The sequence below is a fragment of the Wyeomyia smithii genome, chromosome 2 (assembly GCF_029784165.1).
Source record: "Wyeomyia smithii strain HCP4-BCI-WySm-NY-G18 chromosome 2, ASM2978416v1, whole genome shotgun sequence".
Taxonomy (NCBI): Eukaryota; Metazoa; Arthropoda; class Insecta; order Diptera; family Culicidae; genus Wyeomyia; species Wyeomyia smithii.
In genome coordinates, this window is record NC_073695.1 from 22,588,340 (window position 1) to 22,609,651 (window position 21,312).

The following is a 21,312-nucleotide window of genomic DNA, read 5'->3' on the forward strand; positions in this document are numbered from 1 at the left end:
GTCCTTTGAATGGAGCACATTAAATAATTTATGGTGAATTTTTTGCTATCCGAGAAATTGCAATGCGAATTTTCAATAAACACATATACATTCCAAATAGGAAAACCAAATGTTAGCTCATCTTTTGACGTAGGACTACGTCTTTGTTTTCTATACTAGATTACATTTTGTGAAATTGAAAATGAAACTGGCAAATGTTGCGTCAGATTTCAAACGATTATAGCAAGCGAACGACTTAATGCATCTTGGTCATTTATACGTCGGTGGATAGATAAAATGTGTAACAATTGTTTGATATAATGTTTAACATTGTTGCTTTACTACTTAATGATGAAAAAAGGTGAAAAGTTCCAAGGTCAAGCTTTCCCATACATTTCCCTCGCTATTGCCTACATATTTTGATCAACAAAGTGTTTTGTTCCGTTTGTCTTTCTCGAAACTGCGTGGCCACGCCCTCATGGCAAAAATCTACACTGAACTCGATACAAAAGACTGCGTGTAGAAAATTCAGCTTCAGTCTAGTTTGTCACACAATAGCGAGTGGAGTACAGCTGTTAGAGGTACGCGACATTGAAAAACGAGAGCTGGATACGAGTCATCTTCCAGGCACTGCGGAACATGTTACTTTTATTTTGCATACGGCAGCAACAGTTACCATCGTACGTTGCAGAATATTTAGCTGGCACAGCTACTGGAGGGCACAGCGGAGAGCAAACTTTATTATGCGCGGTCAAGCAAAATTTTCAAAGCTACCGATGGTGCTGCGATCATCAGCGTTCTGTAGCACGAATTTCTAACTGAAGATTATGGAATCGGTTCTTTTTAGAACTATAGATGCTTGAAGATAAGAGTTATGAGAATTTTCGCATCTACTACTAGTGTAAAATTTGCATGTATTTATGCATCGTTAGTTTTACAACAACGACCATCAAATATAAGCGGTAGTGTTGCCTATGAACAGTTTATCGCAGCATATAATATATACATTTAGTCTTACGTCACCATTTCATGCAACCCCTAGGGTTGTATACCTTGTAGTATTTTGCTCAACTGGAAATCTATTTGATGAAATTATCTATAAATGCGTTGATCTTATTGCTGTTGTTTCTCCGTTTCTGTAGCATATTTAACTTCAAAATGGCCAAATACCACCCAATACACACTGTTTCCAAAGCCGCAGAAACGTGATCGAAATTATTTTGACTCAAAAACAATGATTTTAGGAGCCGTATCGTCTTCAGCAAAGTTGTTCCATGAATTATTCTCCATGTTATAGAAATTGTAATTCCATGATTAATCCACAAAGAGAGGAACGAATTTTACTTTTCTCATTTTGGAATATAAAAATTTACTTTGTTCAGCAAAGTTGTAGCAAATTTTGAAAGAAATAACTTTTTGGAAGACATCATACTCCTATCTATCTATTTAAATGGTTCTTTGTGGAGTTTTCTATAGATTACTACCAAAAATCTTTTTTTTGCTATTCAACTTTTTATAGTGATTTTCTACAATTTTTGAATGTTCTATTAAATTGTTTGCTACAACGAAACAAACAATATCTTTGAAAAAAGTTTATTTTTATCTCACATAATGCTCTATTTTAAACTAATTACTCTTAACTCAAAAAATGATGATTTTGGAGTCGTAGTGTCTTCAGTAAAGTTGTTCTATTGATTATTCTCTATTTTGTAGAGGTTAGAATTTTGTGAATAATCTACCTAAAAGTGATAAATGAGTTTTATTTTCCTCATTTTTGCATATAAAAATCCACTTTGCTTAGTAAAGTTTTAGCACATTTTATAAGAAACAACTTTGTCGAAGACACTATATGTATCTGCTAATTTCAATGAACTATTGTGAAGTTTTCTCTAGAATGCTTCTTGAAATCATTTTTTAATATAACTTTTTATAGTGATTTTCTAAATTTTTTAAATGTCCTACAATGTTGTTAACTATAATGAAACACACAAGCTCACCGAAAAAAGTTTATTTTTATCTCTTAGGTTTATTTAGTTATTAAAGATTTTTTTTAAAATGATGCGCTTAATTATTTACAAATATCATTTTTACAGGAGACAGCGAGAGACAATTGCCTATATCTGGATTAAATGATGTTCTACTCATACTTAAATATAAAAATGGTTTAGTCTGCAGAAATTTGCAGATTTTAAAGATTTCTGTTAGTAAATTAGTGCATTAGTTCAATAAAAATCGTCAATAACCAATGACATATGAGAGATAAAAATAAACTTTCTTCGATGAAATCGTTTGTTTTGTGATAGCGAACAACAATGTAAAACATTAAAAAATTGTAGAAAACCACTACTAAATGTTATATTGAAAAAATTGATTTTTAGTGGCAATCTGTGGAAAACTTCACAAAAGTCCATTTAAAATGGCAAACAGAAGTATGGTATCTTTGACAAAGTTGTTTATTATAAAATGTGGAACAAATTTGCCGAACAAAGTGAATTTTTATATGCAAAAATGAAAAAAGTGAAATTCACTTCTCACTGTTTAATGGATTAATCACAAAATTCCAACTTCTATAAAATAGAGAATAATTAATGGATCAACTTTCCTGAAGGCACTATGGCTCTAAAATGTATTCCTTTGGTTCAAAATAATTTCGATCACGTTTTTGAAGCTCTGGCAACAGTGTGCAATATAGAGATTCTAGAAGAGGCTGAAAATCGACTTGAGAGACGCCATTTTAAAATCCGAGTTGGCGACTTCCGATCTTCGGGTAGCAACTTAAAATGATTAAATGCAACTTAGGTTGTACGGGGGGTATTTACTCAATCAGACTGACACCCATTAGCTAGAATCCGATCTCAGGCGCCACCCCCAAATTCAGAATGCGACTTCTGAAGGCTGTAAGACAACCTAAAATGACCAAAAGCGATCCAGAATTCCAATTGTGGGCGGCACTTTGAAATCCAAGATTGCGATTTTGGGGGTTTTGGGGAATGGACGTAGAATGGTCCAGAACGATATCTTATGAGTATTTTCGGAACCATAATGTTGTAAATAGGTCGAAAATCGAGCCCAAATTACCTTTAGAAATCAAAGATGGCGACTTCTAATTGCTGATTGCAGCCTAAAGTGGCCAATTACAACCCAATATTGGTATTTCTGGAGTCCAGAATCCGATCCTAGGTGTCACTTTGTATTTTAAGATGGCAATTACGGTTATTGACAATTAATGTAAAATGATTAAAAGCCATGCAATTTGAATAGTTTTGAAATCGAATACTTTGCGAAGGTAGCTCTTTCAACTTTGTTTCACCAATGCATTTTTTTTTTTTTTTCTTCACATAACATTTATTTGACACGGCACAAATACAATTTAATGTTTAACGGCGCCAATTATATCTGACCCACCAATGCATTTAATGCATTTAGAATTTAGTTCCCATGGAAAAAATGGTAAATTTTTCCACATTCTTTCATGATATTTGACACCTTGTTTCCCATGGGAAACAACGACGGCCGCATGGCCCAATAAGTAATTAAAAGCGATAGAACTAGAAAAAGGACAAGCAGAAGAACCGGTAAATAGTATTGGTTGTCTCCATTTTTTTTAGTATGGTAAGATTTAGCTTGGTTATTTTTATTAAAATTATTCTCCGGTCAGAAGCAAATCAATGCAAACGGTTTTCCTAAACCTGCACGTACAGGGACTTTGGCATCACAAGTCCCTGGCGAAGCGGCGATAATCTCAAATGTCTAATCACAACCCATAAGCCCAACAGAGCGGATCATTAGCCGTCTTTTTTTTACTCCTCTTATCGCACGCAGTATGATGTTTTCTGGCATACGCACGGGGCTGCTGTTCTCCATGCTAGCCGCTTCACTGAGCAAAGAGATACTAAAGATAAAATATAAAAACCACTAAAATTTCACCATTATGGTGTAGTTGTTTGCCACTTTGCTTCTAAAATCAACTCGGCCTGCATTCACATGCGGTTTTCCATTTATTTATTTTATGTTTTTTTTTTGTTTTTTTTTTGTTTTTTTTTTTGTTTTTCTTTATTTTCTTTATTTTTTTTATTTTTCTTTTATTCTTCTAATGCTTTTGTTTTTTTAATTTTTTTTCTTTTTTTTCATTTTTGTTTTGTTTTTTTTTTTTTTCATTTTTTCGTCAGGCAAAATTAAACAGTGCTCAACCTTATCATCTATTAGGTGCAAATTTTGCTCCTAATTTTCAATCAAGTTTGAAATCTGAACAACGAGTGTGTGCCATAACTTTAACGCAACTTTTTTCAAACATGGAATCATATTGGACGCGCAGCTAAGTTCACGCTATTTGTCAATAGATGGCGCCAGCAGTAGGTGCTGGTCGATTTTGACGTATCTATTTATACTGACGTAGCTATCTATACTGACGTATCTATACTTTTAACTGTGTAAAAATGCCTGATTTTGTGCCAAATATTCTCATTCGCGGCAAGCGCTACCTTGCTCATTTTATTCAATTAAAACGGCGGCTAAAGCGCATTGAGAGTTTAAAAAACATTACGAAGCGAAACAACGGCGATTTCGATGTTGACGACTGTCCGCATGAAAATGGCCAAAAACCTTTGAAGACGCTGGAGAAATGGCTCGATGAGGATCCATGCCGAACGCAGGAACAGCTTGCTTCGGTATCAAAAGTAATCCTACAAACCACTTCCAAGCGATTCCATACTTTGGGAATGATTCAAAATCAAGGAATTTGGGTTCCTTATGGTTTGAAGCCACGGTAAATTTGGCGTTTTTCTGCTTGTGCAACTACTCCAGCGATAAATAAAGGATTTCCTTCATCGCATTGTGATGATGAAAAATGGGTTCATTACAGCATCCCAAAGAAAAAAAGTCCTGGGGATTACTTCTACGTCTTCGCTCTGCCTGATTGAAACAGATCAGTGATATTTATTATGAGCTGTTGAAACCGACCGAAACTATCAATAGGGAATGGCATCCACTTCAACAGTCACAATAAGGGCAGAGAATCAATATATTGATTTTACTGCATGACATCGCTCAGCCTCATACTGCCAAATTTGTTAAAAGTTATATAGAAATGCTTAAATAGGAAGACCTATATACCTCATCGTCAAATTCCCCAGACATTACGTCGTTCAATTTTCACATTTTCCGTTTGATGACACATGATCCGGCTGATCAGCAGTTCTGCTCATATGAAGACATCGAAAAATGGCTTGATTCTTGCATAGCCCCAAAAGATGGACACGTTTATCGTCACGGCACTCGAGTTCTGCCAGAAACACAGGGAAAAGTTGTATCTAGCGTTGGGCAATACTTAGAATGATTTGTAGGTAATTATCTTCTTAAAATAATGTTGCATAAATACTGAATATATTCAGTTCATTTGTACGAAAAAAAAACTAACTTCTTCATGCATGTTAGTATCATTGGCTTTATGGCGACAAGTCGAATCGTTCAGCGCTCCTTTTGTGCTCCTAAATGTGAGAATCAGAACAACACGCTACGTCAAACAGCTGACCACTCGAATGGCGATCCCTCTTTCCATCCGCTTCAATTCACCGGTTCATGGTAGGGAAATGGTATTTCCAAGTTCTGTTATCTCGCGTCTATGCTATATTTATTTTGGGAGCTTTCGCGGCGAAACATAGACAGTTGTTTTCAGGATCTTTAAATGTTGCTTCGTTATTGTTTCCAACAAGCAAGGCATGATGTTGGGTTGAAAGTGTTTACGATCGGCGACCTGATTTTTGACTGGCTAAACTTCATTCAACACTAGCGTAGAGATGATAAACTTGGGTTAGGTTTATGGCACCAGTTAAGTAATTAACTTTATATACTGTAATCTCCTTTTTATTGAAGTGCCTTTTGTTTTCGAGTACCAAACAGCAGGAAAATGGGTTAAAACAAACGGTAAATTTCTTAAGCAGGTATTAGACGAAGCAAATATTTGCTATTTTTCGATACAGATTTAATTTTGTGCAAATAAAAATCGTACCAAAAATAGCAAATATTTGCTTCGTCTAATACCTGCTTTACAGATTAGATGAAGAAAAAAGAATTCTACACGCGCAATTGAATCGCAACGTGCAACGAAACGTGTAGTTTAAAGGTTCTCGACGGATATCATCTACATCCGCCACTGTCATTCACGTGAATATTGAAAATCGTAAAAGTTTCCATAGGTCCCACCAGCTAAACTAGCAAACCGTGACAAACTGGGCGTGAGATTGTTTTTGTGTGTAGCTTCGATCGTAAAACCCGATCCGAGTTAATGATACTTCTTCCATGAAAATTTCGCATGCTAGCTCGGCAGTTGGGTTGTTTATCTGCCTTACCGTGCACTTAGTAAATCACTCCGAACAGCGTCACGTCGCAGTCAATGAGTAGTTCGAGAAAAGGTTATTAATATTCAACGGTAGAAGGTGAATCAGGCAGTCATTCATTCATGAAATCTTACTGTTCAGCTGATAGTAAAAGCTTCCTCAGTAGTTACTTCAGTGGCAAAAATGTCTCTGTCCGGTGGAGGAAAATGATTTATTTAGTAGAAAAAAAATCACAGGAGGGTTGTGTGCAAAGCCACGACCGTAAAAATGAAGTAGAATACTTTTACAGGAAAGATAACCCGGCTACTTGCGTGTCAGTCATTCTTCCTAGCAAATGTTGACCGCTCATTGGCAGTATTGAAAATTCTGTGCAAATGAAGTTGAAGTACTACTCAATTTCAGTTTGCACATATAAATACGACCTCACTGAACAGGAAAAGAACAAACTCTTTGCGGCGCAAACAAGTTTCAACAGTCAGAGTATATGTACATGTGAACTCAAATTAAGATAAATAACTTTTGGTTAAAGCTCAGAACCAGAAAATATTAAATCTTCAATTCATTTGTTTAGTTGTCCTAAAAAAACCAGTTTGTTGTTGTATTTAAAATCGGATATGACGCTGATTGCATCTCTGTGTTACGCCGATAGCGGGAGTTATGGTGAACTTGTGTATGACGAAGGCATCGTATTACCTGTTTTATTGAATGGGAGAAAGAGGAATATTGTAAAATTTTGTAAACATTTAACTCAAACAATATTACCAAACCGTAGTCAGGCACTCTGACAACAAAGTTGAGGCTGTTTTCACACTGAAAATCAGACAGCCAGCAGAAGTTTTGATTGCCAAAATCCAGAATGCCGAACAGCCGTAAGGAGAGTTGTTTATTTACCTACGGCAAGTTTCTCGCCCCATCGCTCGTGTTCGCGTTCACCATGGCAGAGGCCTAACTGGCCTTTGTGAACGCGTTCTAACAGGGCAGTTTGTTATTCAAAGTCGGTTATGCTGATCGCAGCCTTTGCGCTGCCCCTACAGTGGGGGGGGGAGGGTTAACTCAATAAAGTAAAAATTAGACAACTACAACAGAATTCGATTGCATCCCGCACAAAATGTCTGCTTGTGTTGATGTCAGAAAATTATTAGCCTTCAATTAATTGTTTATTTGCCTTGAAAAAGCATTTTGCGGTTCAAAATCGGTTGCTGATCCCAACCTTTGAGCTGCCCTTACGGTGCGGGAATTAAGATACACGGACAACATGCACTGCGGAAGCTATTTCACATTCAGTAAATTGGACGGGTGCGACAGATTTAAATTGATAGGATCCAACACAGAATCTTGCTTGCGTTGTCAAAAATTATTAACTTTCAATGACTTGTTTATTTGCCTTGAAAAAGGCATTTTGATGGCCAAAATTGGATTTCCTGATGGCAATCTTCATGCTGCCCCAACACGGGGGGAATAATGGCAGTCTAGCGACACACGCTGAGAAAAACCGCGCTGCTCCTGAGACGTGGTGACCAACCACAGGGCTAGTGCTGCTGCTAAGGAAGTACGACTGCTGTTGTTGCTGTCTAGAACTATTATGAGCGGCTTCGGCTGAAACAGGCTCTTATATAGGCTAAATAGCATGTTTTCAATTGCAAGGTATATGATTCTGTCGACCGTGCTTGGGAAGCAATCATATAACGACCAATCAGAGGTCGAACTTTTCGTTTTGACAAGGCTTGACTATTTTCATAAGTACAATAGTGTAAATAATAAAATTACAATTATCTTATTTTGGGAAGAATCTTAGAAGATTTTCCAATCTATTGCTGCAAGAACGAAGGGAATCCATCGGATACTAACTGATTTATTTGCATTTGAAATTGGACATATTTTTTACTTTTTTCGGTTTTAGATTTTCATTTTACATCCCTATGTAGCCGAACTTCCTGAGAGAAGTATTCTACTTCAAAAAACAACAAACACATTCCTCAGTTATAATGATTGATTACAGTTATCATATTACGGTAGACCACAGGAATCTAGCCTCAACAAAACCAAGCTGCCAAGCTCTCGCGAGCGCAGCAATTAATTCGCTTCAACATCCGCTGGGTAATTATGAAAACACACCGGGGTGCTAAAACGGTGACAAATAAAGCGCTTGATCGTGAGCAAGCATCTCCCGGATGGCTTTCGAAATTCGATTCCCTGCGGTTCTAGAATCTAATTGCTGCAAAGACGTCACGCTGTGCAACTATCCATCGGCTCATAAGATGAGTATCGTGTGAATAGTTTTGTTAATCTTTCTTGGATTTGTCTGCATCGCAGATGCACTGGTGAAATAAAATTTTTGCTTATTCTGATGAGAAATAATTAATGAGAGAATTGATACTGATGAACTGGTTTGAAAATAGCTTCACTTGGCAAACCAAACAAGAAATTAGTATTAAAGATTACTGCAGCCTAGACTTTCAACATTATTACATTGTGGACCGATTACTCAATGCACACCCTCCTGGCGCTAAATTACTACTTATCACATATCGCTGGCCTGGGCCGAGAGGGTATGAAAGTCAACTAAGCCGACAGCCTATTTGCTCAGTTCCGCGAAAATTACATTTATAAGCGATTTATAATTATGAAAAATTGCACAAAACACCTGCGATAAGGCTATTTATATAGCCCGCAGCAGTGCGTTGCATCTAATTTTCACCACTCATAAGAGCCATCTGTCATCGTCAGGCGGCTGTCGTCGTCCCCAGTAGTGATGGCGACGACGACGGCATCGGTGTCATTTACGCTGGCGTCAAACCCGGCGTCACACATTTCGATTGCTGCTTGAAGGAGGCGTATTTCTTTCTTCTCAGAAAGTAACTAATGCACATATAAACAAACATCAAATTATGCGCGATCTCTACTGCCGCTTTTACAACCGGGCGGCTGTCTTCAGTCCATTTACACAAAACTATTTACGGCTCCGTTGTCACCAGCTTCTTGTACCGAGACGCGGGGCTCGTCGTATGGGCACATGCGCTATAATTAACTATCAACCAGCTTTTTTTTAGTCGACCGGCTTTTTGTAGCGTTTTCAGTTCAGGGGGATCCCGCGAGCGCGAGTGTAACTGTCTACACGACTACCGCGTGAGATTTACGCCGACTATGCTGGGCCTACACTAATTGGTGCACTTTCTTCGTAATCATCCCCCATCCGAGCTAGTAGCTAGAGCTCGCTGTTGATGACTGCCGTGATATGGATAGCTGCTGGCGGGCCCAGTTGGCCAACCCCTTATCCAGCCCGAACGAAAAAAAAAACTGTCTCTACAATTACAGTCCTTCAGGGAGAGAATATTGCGACCAGATTGCTGTCTATCAGCCCTCGTACGGGCACATGCCGCGACACTTTCGTAAATGGCTAAATGGTGGCTGTGGAGCTGTCGCGGCTATGGGTTGATATGTGTTTATTTTACTGTAACTACACTGTATTGCGGAAAAGAGTGTAAATTACCAGTTTTTTGAACGGAATTGTTTAATTTCCGTGTACGATTTCAACAGAATTTGGTTTCACAAAAATACACAAATGTCAGTAATCCAAAATGACGAAATATAACATCTTCACATGTCTCGCAATTTTAAGCCTTGCGTTTAGTTGAACAGGCGTGCTTGGAAGAGATTTTCCACTCATGTTCAGCGTATCTTATTACTTTAGCTAAAGTTCATTAAATCTAGTTTACTTACTATAATTTTATCTACAAAACACTGTAATTAATTTTCTCAGAGACAAAATTTTTTATTTAAGTTCCTTCCTAAATTTGATGTCACTAAAAAGCATTTGCATAAAATTTCGTCATTCCTTCCCGCTCGAGCTAAGAAGCGAGCATAATCAAAAGCGGGTAAAGTATTACCTTAATCTTAACATTTGAAACAATTGACCTGAAATCGATGGAAAGTGATTTTTTTTGTTGATCTGAAACCTGTTTGCAACTTGATAATTTCCAACTTCCAGATCCAGATACAATTTCTTATTTTCACTGATTTTACCTGACCTTCTTATTTTTTCCTCATTCTCATTCTGATTTGAAGATGGTAATAACTCTGTTCTTCAATCTTTTCGAGAATATTCAGCAGACATGATTAAAACTTATTTCAAGAGCAGTTATTTTAAACAAATTTCAGAATTTTTGACTTGTTCTACGCCGTCTTTTATTAGGATTCCGGAGAGATTCCACTTTTCGAAGTACAGGTCGGACTCGATTATCCGGAAATTCGATTAATCGGAGACTCGATTATCCGAAATTCGATTATCCGGAATTTTGGAATCGATTATCCGGAATTTTATTTTTTTGGTGTCCGTTTTCTATTGCGAAATTTTACCTTCACCATTCCTTCTGGCATATTTGTTACCATTTAAGTCACTTCCGTCATGTTTGGGACATGTTCGAATTAAGTGAAAATAATCAATGTCTGATGCATTTTGTTGCTTCTGAAGATTTTACCCCTTTTCGCGTCAGAAATAATTCCTGGTTTCGCCACTGCATCAAACAAGTAAAATAAAAAACCAGAAATATTTAGTTTATGTCCTTCAATCGCAAATTTCAATATTTTTTCTGTGATTCGATTATCCGGAAAACTCGATTATCCGCAACGAATTTTTTTTTGATGTTCCGGATATTCGAGTCTGCCCTGTACTTTAAAAAATATGTAAAATCACATAGTTTTTGCTGTCAATAAATTGGGTAATAAAATCGACTTCAAATCGAAGAAAAAATTTTTCTCGAACACTTTGTATGTTGTGATTCCAATTCCGAATATCTTTGTCTCAAATTTCGAATACCACAATATGAGTTGAGATAATACAAACGTCTATCTTACAACATATTTTTCGTTATTGTTATTCTACAAATCTAGATTACAGATAAAATATCACATGACCTAAATTTTCGTTCGGCTTGGAAGACTCCGCTAAGAGAAAGTCAAAATACTTCAATTTTACCTGTTACCACCTACTAGTTTCCTGCGGGAGGTCATAATTTTTTTTTAAAAATCCAGAGGCTGTGTGACAAGCCACTATCACAAGGTTGACATAGACTACTCGACAAATTTCACCACTCGGATTGCAAGCTGCAATGCTAGCGCAAAGAAAAATGTTCAATCTTCAATCATTCATTTGGTTGTCCTGATAAGAACAGTTTTCGGTCGAAAGTTTTCTCTGTGCAAATTTAAGGAGACTGACAAAAATCTACAGAAACTATTGAAAATCTGCAAATCGATAAAAATCTGCACACGGACTCTAAGAATCTGCGTTTTATTGACAAATCTGCACATCTGGTATTCCTGGATGTGACCGTGCGTTGCGCCGTCTACTAGTAAAATAACTTATTTGAGCAGAAAGCAGACTTTTTTATAGTCCTTCAAATCCATCTAAGAGAAAAGAATCACAGTTTGTTTTTCATGCATTGTTTGGTTGTCCCGGGAAGAACAGTTTGTTTTTCATGTAATCGAATACGTTGATCGGAAATTGTGGCACTGTTCGCTAAAATGATTTGTTTTAGCCAAAGTAGGTTCTTTAATAGCCTAAAGGATGCATTCCCGGTTAATCAGTTGTAATACTCTGCCGACCATACTAGAGAAAACAATAATAAAAATCGAACACGCATGTAGCTTAGCTCTGATGGGTCGAAATATGCGTATCAACAAGGCTTGACAATTTTCTTTAGTACAATTTTTTTACTACAATAGTTCGCATAATCAAATTACACTAAGGTCGCTTTTTACGCGGTTTTTTATGTGAATCCCGGAATTTACGCAGTATTTTTTTCGCGGATTTCGGTTTCTCTTCACTCGGATTGCAGAATTTACGCGGGTTTTTTCACGCGGATTCCGGAATTTACACTTTTTTTGCGGATTCCGGAATTTACGCGGCACGTATCCCCTGCGTAAGAAGCGACTTTAGTGTATATCAATTTTCTAAATTTGCGCCGATGCGCGGTTAATTTCACTGGTCAACACAGGTCTAAAAAAGCTCAAACTGGAAAAAAATGAAAGATTCTTGTGAATTTTGGTGCCCCTAGCAACCAACATTTTTTCAGAGACTTGAATAAGTTTTCCCGTAAACAAAACATTGATGCGACGAACCTGGCGAGAAATTGCTCTGCGACAGTTCGACGTGAGTTGACGTATTTCTGCACTGACTAGCGGCAGCAAATTTTACAGGAATGGTCAAAAAGCCACAGTCTTTTTAGGGCAACTATTTTGAATTTTAGGGCATCATTTTTTTCGCTTTTATCGTCCAGTGTTTTCCAATCAATTACTGCAAGATCAAAGGAAATCCATGGACCCTCTTTAAAGACGTAATTAACATATCCGGAGAAGAAACATTTCAATGAACGTATACGGTATATAATAATCATACTTTTTTTATTACACTAGCCATAGTGTTTATTATATTCTAAAGTTTTTGAAAGACTGTTTTTAGTTTGAATCAAAACGGTTTGAAAGACCCTCTGCACCGGGCATAGTAATATTATTTTTCGCAAACAGTGCAGTTTATAACAAAACGCCAAAAACTGGATTTTTATAACGAGGATTCAAATTTAACGTCGCGGTTAGTAAACGTATAATATGCAAGATGATGTTTTTTGTGCAGTTTGCTGTACTCTTTCGCACTTTTTTCATTTCTTGCCAATTTTACACTGTAAAATCCCACCTTTCCGATTCAAAATATCAAATAATCAGAACAATTTGAAGGGAGGAATATTTTTTAGATTTTGCTGCTTAATTTGCGATGCTGGATTTCAACCCATACCAAGTTTCAAACTGTTTTTTAGAAACTGGGAGATTCCGGTAATAATCATATTGGTTGGTATTTGGCCGCTTTATGTTTGCATTCCAGAAACTAAGAGTCGCCATCTTTTGATTCAAAATGGCTCCTAGAGTCGATTTTTGGTCGCTTAGCACAATTCCGCCGGTTCGGAAAATATCTATATTTGGTAGTATATTGTCATTCCATAGTCGAATACAACTCAAAATTGAAGGGAGCAATTTTACTGCGATAAGAAGAAGAACAGAGAAAAAATTATTGAGGTGCACATGTTGATACATTTTACAAACCTTGAAATTTCGTATGAAATATTTGTTAATTTTTTGAACCGTTAGGAAATCGATCCGCTTTCATATTTTTTGTTAACTCTTATCGCTGATACATTTTATGTCCCTCAAGGAAGTATTTCAAGGGTAATTTCCTTTGATATATACCAACATTATTTTACACCACTCATTGTTTTATTCATACGTTTTACAAAATACTACAAGGTATACAGCCCTAGGGTTGCATGAAATGGTGATGTGGGACTAAACACTGTAATTAGGGGATTTTTGTTACAAAATATAGAGTCCGCAGACAGAATCAATGTGTTTGCTCGGTGACTTACGTATTTTTATTTTCAGCCTTCGCTGGAAATTTATTTTTAGAAATATTTTCAACAATACTCAAGAGAATTTCTTTATATTTGACGATATTATGCCTGTAGTTTTTTTCTGTGCAAACAACAGGTATTTGACAAAGCCTATCGTTCTTGTTGAAGAAGCACCGAAAATTTCTCGTAATGCGTCAAAGTCAGAATTAACTCTATATCCTCAAAAACCAAATCCAATAATACTTACGTTATCTCACTAATGAATGGTTTTGTCCTTGTCCTTGTTTGTTGAGTAATGTATAGTAACCATATTTATGAGATAAACTTTCAACCACCATCAGCAGCAGCATTGCAGTTTTTGCTCGATTGCACGCAAATAGAAATGTACGAACAGAAGTGTACCAATGTAATACGAATAGTACCGTTGCAGTACGAAAAGAAGTGTACCGCTGAAATTTACGAATAAAAGAGAACCGCTGCAATCTTAGACGACGAGAGATCTGCGGCTCTTTGGTCCACTGGTACTGTTGCTTCTACCAGCATGTTTTCTTCCAAGACATCAGTTTTTATTACGTTTTAACAGCATGTTTTGGAATTCAAGCGTGGGAATTGTTTCAAACTCTTCTTCTTCTTAGTCTGAGTTCATGGAAGCCAACATAAATTGACCTATTGGGACGGGGAGACTTTGTCAATTTTTTTTTTTTCGATTTTGATACAGAGAATATCACAGGGAACAGCTGGTGTCCATTCACGTCGTCTGTGCTAGGAATGCTTGCATGACATTCGTTCATTTTTCGCGTAAATTTAGCATTGAAAATTTTTATCAATTGTACCGCTTAGCAATGAAATTAGAGTGAAAACAAGCATATCACAAAATTGTTCAACATTTTATCTGTCCAACAACACATTGAGTATTGTTATCCATCAAGAGGTTATGCTGTTATAAACGTTTGAAATCTGACGCAACATTTGCCAGTTTCGTTTAAAGTTTTACAGAACGCATCCCAGTATAGTAAACAAAGACGTAGTCCCACGTCAAAAACTCATGGAAATTCGTGTAAATTATTCATTCCCTATTGCACAATACTGTTATGCGATTTATTTGTGCAGTATTCACCGCACGCGTGAAATGCCTCATGTTTAAACATCAGACAGTACTCCAGCGCTTTTTTTTTTTTGACGTAGAACTATGTTTAATTTAGCCTGATACATAGGGGTTAAAATGAAAGTCTATTAAAGGAAAAGGGATGAATTTTTCCCCTTCAAAATGCTTAATAGACGGTTTGTTTTAACCTAGTTAACCTAGATTGAAAAACTATACGTCCTTTCATTGGTCGCTTGCTGGCATTCCCTAAAAATGTCTACAGAATAATATACCTAGTTTTGAGACCACTGTGACAGTCTCCCAGATGGTCTCGAAGTACGATGCTGGCCTAACGAGGCAGTCGTCGTAGGTTCGAGTCTCGGCCCGGGAGAAACTGTTAGTGTCAGTAAGATTCTGTGTCCTGTACACTAAACAGTCGGCTGCGAAGTCTGTGTATATACAGAAGGTCAAGTTCCGAATTAGAATGTAGCACCAAGGCTTTGCTTTTTTGATCACTGCTACTATTAGTTAGATATATTGTGGTATGATATACCTAGTTAGCCGATAATGCACTCTTTGGGCTATAAAAGAAATTACTTCTGGTCAAACTAATTACGTTTTATAGTAAATGATGGGACGGACTGACGGTCCGATATTAGCAATAGCGTAGCAGGTTGTTGTAGCAGCAGCAGCGGATTGCGCCAATATCAGCTGGTTTTCCGAATTTGCTTTCGGCCCAGACAAATCAATCGGTCTCATATCTTAGCAGCAGCGCGGTAGCAGTAAACGTTTCAATTTGCCGGTTGAGGGCTTCGCCCTTCTTCCCCGCGATGAAGCTTTGCCTTATTTTGGCAACAACACAAGCAAGCATTCTGTGCTGGATCCTGGCAATCAGATTCTGCCGCGATCGTCTAATTTACTAAGTGTGAAAACAGCTTTTTCAGTGTGTGTTGTCCGAATGTCTTATTCCTTCACAATTGGGGCAGCACAAAGGTTGCGGTCATATCCAATGTTGTAGAGTAAACTGCCCTTCTAAGGGCAACTAGACAAGTAAATGTAGATTATGTTTTCGAAAGGTCTCAAGCACTAGTTTTTGGAAGTAAATGCTTTCTCATTCTGTTCAGTCAGTGATATCGGATTTTTATGTGCGAATTAAAAGCCGATCGCTGCATGTTTATTCTTTGAATGTTCATTCGTTGTTAGAACCATCCATGTTTAGTAGTAAAAATAGATTTTCTATTGAACGTGATTGATTACGGGGATTGATGTCATCGTTCAAATAGGTTGATAGATATGGAACTTTTCACAACAACGCATAAGTTCCCGATCACAGACATATATTTCATACTCCAGCATGTCACACAATGTTAATAGCGCATTTGTTAATAGTAGGGGTAGTTCTACGTCAGTTATGCAGTAGTATCTTAGATTAAACCACCTACTTTTTGTGATTTGGCGAATTACATGACTTTTTTAATTTACCGCAACTAAGTGTAACAAAATCAATGTTACACTTAGTTGCGGTAAATAAAAAAGTCATTTAATGTGTTGCATACATATAAACTGAAAATTTTACTCCGGGATAAATTATTGCATACAATTTTTTTAGCATAAAACGATGTTGTTTTGTCGTGACTGGACATCATCATTGGAATAAAGGAGGACAAAGCGGCAAAACAAAGTATTTTCTAAGGGAAAACAGCGACAGGTTAAATTTAGTTTTCGTTCTTTCCACTAGGTACCGTTATTTTGCTTTATTGAAATTCTCATTCAATTTCGAAATAGGTAACGATTTCAATATAATTGCTTTCAACAATTTGTTTCAGTATGAGTTGAATAATGTATAAATAATTTTGTCTTCGACACGCTACAGATAGAAATACACCTTTGATTAAAATGCATAACGTAATACGTATTTGTTTAGCCGCAGAGGATGAAAGTTACGTCAATGAGCGAAAATTTTATGAAATTTTGTTCAATCATGAAACGTAAATACATTTACCTAAAAACTAGATAATGTACTTTTCCTATACTTACATGCACATTTTTTTAACTTTCTTTTCCACAGATGGTACTTCCGGAAGATCAAAAGAATAGAGGCGGAGAAAAAACTGCTGCTGCCGGAAAACGAGCACGGAGCGTTCTTAATCCGTGACTCCGAAAGCCGCCATAATGACTACTCGCTGTCGGGTAAGTTTTACATTTTTCTCATTAGCACCAGATTAGCACCTACAATCGATACATTTTGTTGTCTGTTCTCCTCTCAGTACGGGATGGCGACACCGTAAAACACTACAGAATCCGACAGCTGGATGAAGGTGGTTTCTTCATCGCCCGGCGAACCACCTTCCGCACCCTACAGGAACTGGTCGAACATTACAGCAAGGACTCCGACGGTCTGTGTGTGAATCTCTGCAAACCCTGCGTTCAGGTAATTTGTTTTAATCAGTTTTGCTTTGAGAGTTGTAAAAAGTGAAACCTCGTTTGGAAGGGATTCAAGCGATGCAGTTTGGTGCCAATTTTTGACAGAACAGTGTTGCATTCGGAATGTCAAAAACTGTCACTCCATCAAACCTGTCGAAAACGAATCATTTTCTTTCTCTCTCTTTCTTCCTTCATCTAGCGCTTTGTTTTGGCTGAGTTATCTCTTTTCAATTGGTTGTTTATAATTTTTCAACTCACTCACGCGATCACTTTCATCATCCAACTACACTACTCACTAACCGGACTGGTTTTTTCTTACGATTCGCTTTCTTTCTCTCTTTCTATTTCTCATTCTTGGCGTGTTTGTGTGTTTTTGTGCTGTTGCATTCTGCTCTCATCTGTTGCCATGCCATGTCTTCATCATGAACATCTTTAAAAACGCGCAACCCATCGAACCACACTTCATACGATTGCAAAATTGTATGCACTACGGTAAAACATTCATTCAATCAATCGCATCACATTTCAGTCAAATCGTTACTATCAGATGTTTGAGGTAGGATTTCAACAATCACTGTTCCGAAGAAAAATAAAAAAAAACAAGATGAGAGAGTTCGTTTAGTTTCCCCCCCTTTCCAACACCTTTATTTTCAGTCTATGGAGTTTTTTTGTCACATTTTTATTGTTGTATAATTTGTGTTAACCAATCTGTGTAGTATAATGGTAGCTTATAATTTTGTAGTAGTAAGACATCTTATCGATCTTATTTTAATCGTCAAACGCACGTACCCTTAATGATGGCCTTGATTTTTCGCCTCTGTCAGCCACCATCGCTAGGAGGTAGACTCTAGAGCGCTGCTTTGTTGTGCGTTGTGTAAACCACCGTAATGGTAGACGATAATGCTTTGTAGACACGACCTGTTATCGATGACAGTACACAGCCTACATATACGATTTATTTATGCGTACTGGAAAACCGTTGCCCGCGGAACGCTTCGGAACAAACAGCGTGCGCAGCCTGCGAGCTAATTGAAGATTCTGCATGCGCACCGTATGCCAATAACCAACGATCGAGGAGCAATTGCGAGTTCTAGAAAATGTAATAAAAAGAAACCGGCGCTGTTCTTCCTTTGGCCATAAATTACCCATCCGCGAAGTTATGCGTCTGAAATGTTGTTCTATTCGCTCGGTAGTTCCTAAGAATGCCTCATATGTAAACGTGTGCAAAAAGGGTGCAAAACGGTTAAGCCTAGTCAAGGCCTTTCGCGTGCTGCTACATCAGCACGAGCCTCCAACTGAAAGAAATCATGCAACTTGTTTGTGTCCAGGAAGTGGATGTCCGCCACAGCCTTGTGACAGGAACTCGTTCGGGTAATACTTATCGTGAATTTATCGGGGGTGTGGTTTATTGGTGGTTGGAATACACTACTCAGCAGAATCCGTCCCTTGGATTTACTTTTTTATGACTCGTTGAAAAAAAAAACGAACAATAAAACAATAAACAATTGCGAAAAAAAATAGCCTGTCTAAACCAACAACTTCGGTCCTTCGGTGACATTGAATTGCTGGTGGCGGCACCGTGGCGCAATTAAATCATCTGATTAATTGCATCTTAAATGGGTTTCTTCGCGAGCGCTGTGTAAATGACTCGTGATGGTTATAATGTATCGGGTTTCCAGAAATTTCTTTTAATTGTTGTCTTTAAACGATGACGACGATTGTTTCAGCTTGTCAAGAACTGATGTTTTGCTTTCAACTTTGTAGAAGACACATCGCAATGATCCGCACTGCGGTTTTTTCTTGTTCCTTTTTGGGCGTTCAACTTCCGGCTCATCTCGACGAATTCTTTTTAAAATTCACCACACGTTCCGCGGCGCCGCGTCTGATTAATTCGTCACGATGCGAGAAATTCTTTCCTCTCGCGTGATAGGTGCGACGCACATCTGTCAATCAATTGTTCCAGCAGTGGCAGCAGAACGGCGGATGATTTCAACGACACGTCAGCAGCCGAACCCCTCGACCGGAGGATGCTCCCAGTTCCATGATACCGGTTTGTTGCAACGGTGCATTTCTATACCCCAGATGGTGGAAACCTGAAGACGCTGCTCATGCTTGCGGTTTGCGCCTGTCATCATGTGGTCGAAGGGTTTTGTTTTCTGTAGAAAAAAGTAAAATGATCTTTAAACGATTGTTGTGATCCATGAATCAATCGTTGCATTACTCGGTAATATTGTTTTAGTTGAACTTAAACTTTTTTTTGATTCTGTTTAATTTTTGTGCTTTTCGTGAGGAACTGGACACAAAAATTTATGAAATTTCCTAGTTGATATGATGTTACTGATTAGAACTGCAGGCAAATTTCTATTGCACCTCAAAGCTCGTTTTAATGCGATTGTCTTTCCAGTTTCCCGTAAGATTTTCATGGTTTTTGTGCAAATCGGATACTATCAGAATTCACTTGAAACTTATGTCTTAAAAGGAAACGAACCTTCGAAATTTGGGATTTTTTCTGAATCTCATTGAAGTTTCCTTTTCCTCTAACTGCTTTCTTTCTAATTCTAACTGCGAGTTGTTTTAACTAAAATGCAATGAAGGGACTGAAAATTGTGTTTCAAACACCAGCTTCCAAATTTTTTTTGCTAGAAAAGTTTCGAATTTTAATTTGTATTTCCAGCCATGAGAGTTGCTTCATTTTTACACCCAGTGTTTAAAGCTTACATACATTACAACAAACACTTTTTGGATACTTCAAAATTCAATTGAATTCGGTAAATGTTTGAAGTGATTAAAATATACCGTTTCAGACTTGAATTCCCTAGATATATTCAACTTAAATTTTACGCACATCTTTTGAAAAACACAAAAAATGCTTTTTACACAAGTTTAGGAATTCACGCGGTGTTTCACACGAATTTTCAAATTCACGTGGAGTTTTTTGAACGAATTTCGAAATTTACACGGTTCTTTGATTCGTTTTTGAACATTTAAAACAATTTCTTATTGAGCGTCCATGTGAATTAAATATTGAAAATAGAAGAGAATTTCATTGAATTCTACTACAAAACATAGACAAATCATAATTTAAATCGTCCACAGATACTGACAGGCTTGTCGTTTCTCCTCAGAGAATCACTAGCGTGTAGGAGAATATATTTCACTATGAAAACAACTGCTTTTACACTGCCTGGTGAGCGAATCGATGCGAATCGTGTATATCTAATAAAACTAGTAAGAAAACATCGTTGTGTAAACTGAAATATCTCTCCTGTGAAATAATATATTGAGGTGAACTTACTCACACGAAACGGCATCACGCACAGTAACTACACAACAGAGCACAATGGTGTGCTTTACAGTGAGCCTCTTAAATTGAAACCTCATTGAATCCAAAAATGGCCGACTTCGAGTCACTACTTCGAATTTTCGAAAGCACAAGACTCGGAAATAGTTAATGTGTTCCCTGTGAAAATGCTATTTTAGTTTTGCTGTGGTGAAGCAAACATAAAATAGAACTTTCATAGGGAACGCAATAAGTATTTCCAAGTCTTGTGCTTTTGAAAAATCGAAGTGGTGACACGAAGTCGGCCGTTTTTTGATTCAATGAGGTTTCACCTTAAGCATATATAAAATGAGGAGAGCATCTGGGTAGGAAAGTAGATTGCGTTTGCTTAGCAACTCGAAATCAAATAAAAAATTCAGGTGCCACACCGTCACATTCTTCTGCGAGAAAACTCTAGTTGTGCCTGTTGTACTATCTCAGCAGTGCGCATTGCGGCGTACTTCTACGTATGCTCACTAGAGTGATTCACCACTCATGTTTCGCTCAACTGTGATGTAAGCAGCAAGTGAGTTAGTTTTTTTCTGCGAGCGGTAGAAGCACAGCACAACGCAGAAGAAAGAAGTGTTGTGTAAAAATGGCTCCATGCAGCGCTCTTACCGGAGAAGAAGTACGCGCTAAATTTTGACTCCGCGCTTCTCACATATTAAGGAGAATAACAAGTTAAAAATTCCTAATTTATTTTGTGCCCTGTTCCTTAGCCCTACATAACTTTCAATATAACGGGTGACAACTAGAAATTTGGAATTTTTTTCT

At 37.5% G+C, this 21,312-nt stretch overlaps 1 protein-coding gene across 2 annotated transcripts in view; it reads left to right on the forward strand.

Moving 5' to 3' along the window:
- Positions 1 to 21,312, forward strand: part of LOC129725142 (uncharacterized) — a 111,281-nt gene that overhangs the window by 75,670 nt on the left and 14,299 nt on the right. For both annotated transcript variants that reach the window (XM_055680617.1, XM_055680618.1), the window contains exons 3-4: positions 16,864 to 16,985; positions 17,063 to 17,226. In XM_055680617.1, the coding sequence (XP_055536592.1) occupies positions 16,864 to 16,985; positions 17,063 to 17,226 (286 nt within the window). The remainder of the gene's footprint in view (positions 1 to 16,863; positions 16,986 to 17,062; positions 17,227 to 21,312) is intronic.